The 4,214-nt window shown below is 27.2% G+C and overlaps 1 protein-coding gene across 1 annotated transcript; it reads left to right on the forward strand.

The window, feature by feature from the left end:
• The first annotated feature begins 988 nt into the window (after positions 1 to 988).
• On the forward strand, positions 989 to 4,001 carry LOC136091661 (uncharacterized). Its single transcript, XM_065819368.1, has one exon. The coding sequence runs from the start codon at positions 1,080 to 1,082 to the stop codon at positions 3,771 to 3,773; it is 2,694 nt and encodes an 897-aa protein (XP_065675440.1). The 5' UTR covers positions 989 to 1,079; the 3' UTR covers positions 3,774 to 4,001.
• Positions 4,002 to 4,214: the final 213 nt, after the last annotated feature.

Consider the following 4,214-nt stretch of genomic DNA (forward strand, 5'->3'; position numbering starts at 1 on the left):
AAGTGATATTTATATTCTTAAATAACACAAAAGGTTTGCACAATTAAAAGGGGTTTCATAAAAAAAAATTTTCTTATTATTCTAATGTGTATGTATGTCTGTATATACGTATTTTTGTGTGTATGCATATATGAATTCATATATATGTGCGTATATTATGTATGTTTACAATATAATACAGGGAAATATAAATACATGTATTTATATGTATTTGTGAATGTAAGTGTGTAGGTGTGTTTGTATATATGCATTTGTATGTGTCTATATATGTGTGTATGTATGTGATTAATACTAGATTTTTATTATTTTTGTTATGATTATTGTAATTAAATTTATTCGTATTTTTATCATTTTATTTTTATTGTTTCAACTTTTATTATCGTTATTATTATTATTATTATTATTATTATTATTATTATTATTACTATTATTAATATTATTTTTATTATTATTTAGAGCGCCAAGTTAAGTGCAAAACTAAAAAAAAGTCATTTTAAATATTTTTCATTAATAAGATAACCATAGGTTCTAGACGTTAAAAAAAATTAGTTATACTATTGAAATACTTTTGTAACCGCGTTTTGACCGCGTTATTGTGATTTGGACTCACATTTTGCCCGACATTACTCATTGTTGTATAGTTTATTGATTTAAAAAAAAATGATCAAAGAAAAATAAAAAACAAAGGGCTAAATCAATCAATTGGTTAAACATTTGAATTTCAAACAATTTTAAAACAGAATTTATTTTAAATGTTAGTTACAGTTAAAAATTTGTTAAAAAAAAAATATAACTTCATAAAAAAAAAGGTAGAGAAGTTTTTTAAATTATTTATGAATTTTCATGTTATTTAATAAAATTTGAAGAGATTTTTGATGTTTTAAATTAATCATGCAAAAAATGAAACTTTTGAAGAGCATATAAATAAACGTTTATTAATAGTGTGGTCGCCGAACAACAATACTAAGAGAATATAACAACAATTGCAAAGAATATTTGATATATATATATATATATATTTATATAAATATTATACGCAAAAGAATATTCAAAATATATAATCATATATCTAATAAATAATGGCTTTTTATATTTTTTTATATGCATCAATTTTACATGCTTTAACTGCGCAAGAATTGAGTTTCTTTCCATTAGAGCAATATATAAAAAACATTAGCGTTGCTAACACTTCTATGTTTCTTTGTCATCACAATAACTCTAATTTAAAGTTGTGCAATTGTGAAGATACCTGCTTTGCATCAAAAACCTGCTGCATCGATAAACTATGGAACATAACTAATCCATTAAATTTGGATATTTATCTAGAAATGTTAGTTAATAAGTCAAATTCCTATATAGACATGGTATGTGAAAAAATTATATCAGTACCCGTTGATTCAGGACACGAAAGTAATGAAATTTTATTGGTGCATTCTTGCCAGGATGGTGCTGAAACAGAATTTGTGAAATTGTGCATAAACAGTTATGAATATCATTATGCAAACAATGTTCCAGTTAAAGGTTCCGATAATATTGTATATAGAAACGCCGCTTGCGCACGTTGTAATTTTGCTGAACCTACAGCCATAACTCTTACGTTTGATTGTCTGCTAGATTTTCAACAAAAAAAGATACAAATAAATATAGCCTCACTCAAAGTCAATTGGATTTTTCAAGAGTATAAAAATTGCACAGTGTCATTAAATAAAAAAATAGAAACTAGTGGCAACATTAGCAGTTGTTTTTCTCACTTGATCGAGCACTGCCCAAGAGGTAGTAAGCACTACCCATTGTGTAAAGCGTACTCAGGAACTTTCTTGAAATATAAAAATTATGATTGCTTTAAATGTTTTGAAAATGATACGGTAGTAACGAATCAAAATTATTTGTCCGAGAACAATCTTTTTCTTCGTAGTACGAAAACAGAATGGCCTTTCTACACAACAGAACTGTTTGGCTATAACATTACTGATAAAAATTCAACTCAACCTATAGATAAAACAATCACGCCAAAAATTCCACGAGGAAACGTAATACAGGACACTGTATCCTTTCAGCAATCTATACAAGTTAACTGTGGAAAGGGATTATATTACAGCGATGCCACAAAAACCTGTATTTCCATTGCTTGTTGTTGTGGATACACGTTGGTTGGTTCTGAATGCATAGACTTGCAACAAAAATTACCTCTTATAGTTATCAATAATGCAAGCTTTGAAAATTGTTTATTTAGCAAAAAGCCCGGTTTTTATGTCATTTCGAAAGATTTTCAATCTTTAAATCATACGCATAATATTTTACCTGACGCTGCCTGTTTTATTATTAAAGATGAAGATTTATCGAATTCGACTTTGTTACAATGTAACATATCTGTTCCTGTAATGAAGAGTTTAACAAATAATAAAACAATTTTTAACCCACTTTCTTCTGGTTCCTTAATATTTTTTATTACGTCAGTTTATAATCAGCTGAATACAGAATTATATAACTTTAATATTGAAAGATCCTTTACACAAAACAAACTATGCGCGCAACCAATGGTGTTTAATTATAAAGAAGGGGAGTTTATAAGCTCATGCGATTATATAACGGAAAACAAAACAATTAAATATGAAGACCTCGTTTTGTGGGTTGAAATTCATGACAATGAAATCAAAAAAAAAATGAGCATATGCAAACAATTTCATTTAACATCTAATTGTATACTGCGAAATCTGACCAACAACTATAAGATAGAAAACCAGACATTAACATACACGTACTTAAACAAAGAATACCAATTTAATACGGACCAGTTTGTACCGTTAAACAAAGGTGTAGGAATATGTGAATCATCATTGCTGTTGAAACTTAAAAATAAAAATATTTTAGACAACGCCAAAAATCTTTTGTCGTTGATTTTACTTTTTGTTAGTATGGGATGCTATTTACTTATATTTACAACGCACATCTCGTTTAAAGAGCTCAGAATTCGATCCAACTTAAATTTAATAACACTTTGTGCTTTTTTGATACTTTCTGATTTTTCTATATTTCTTGCAATTTTTGAAAACAAGCAAAAGTATATGTGTAAATATATATCAATTATTTTACATTGGAGTTTGTTGGCGGGTTACAATTTTGTACTGTGTATGGCGATTGAACTAACATTAAAATTTTGGAGATTTGTTCCAAAATCATTAGGTCGTACAAACCCTTTTATCGCAACAATTTTTATTTCTTTAATGGTTCCAACCGTAATTGTGTCTGTTAATTTAGCGTTAGATTTCACTGGAGCAGTTTATATTGGGTATGGGGCAAACAATATCTGCTGGATCGGTGGATTTTACGCAAGAATATTTTCCTATATTTTACCGCTTGGCATTATTTTAGCTTCATCAGTGTTATGCTTGATGTTAACTATTTGTAATATTACAATGCTTGAAAGCGCAAACAAAAAAACTTTGGGTAACGGTAAAAAGTCACGTGTAAACCTTGTTATGATAACAATGAAACTTGCGTTAATTCTTGGTGTAACAGATGCACTTGGTTTTTTTCAAATTTCAATACCATTAACTGAATGGGAGATATTATTTAATTCAATATTCTCTTTGATTTACACATGCTGCCGATCTTCAAAAGGAATTATGCTTTTTTATGTATATATTTGCAACAAAAAGGTTTTCAGAGTCTACAAAAGATTTACGGCAAAATTAATCATTAAATGGAGGAAATCATTACAAAACACAATTGTCATTAAAGAAACCAGTGGATCTACCAAATCAACATTTTAACCTTAAAAGCGTCAAAAATTTTTAATACGGTTAACAAAAAACAAAAATGTTAGCTGTATATTAAACATATTTTTAAGTATGCAGTTTCGTTGATATTAATATTTGCAACTAATAGGACTAAATGTGTTTTATTGTTTTGACTAAATATTTGTTATTTAATGCATTTGTTATTTTGATTTGCTTGTTTTGTGATATTTGTTCAAATAAGTTTATATCTCCAACAAACACATATATGTAAAGTATAACTAGCATTCTATATAACTTTTTCATATAATTAGTTAATTATGTATTTTATAACTTATGTATAATTAACGTGCATTAGGGTTATTTATAATTAACTATGGTGTTTTTCGGTGCAATAAAATTAAAAAGCAAAACTATTCATAAATTTTCTTTTCAATTTTTTTTTTTTAAATCAGCACTCCAATATACTTTAAATAC

The sequence above is a fragment of the Hydra vulgaris genome, chromosome 15 (genome assembly GCF_038396675.1).
Source record: "Hydra vulgaris chromosome 15, alternate assembly HydraT2T_AEP".
NCBI classification, from domain to species: domain Eukaryota; kingdom Metazoa; phylum Cnidaria; class Hydrozoa; order Anthoathecata; family Hydridae; genus Hydra; species Hydra vulgaris.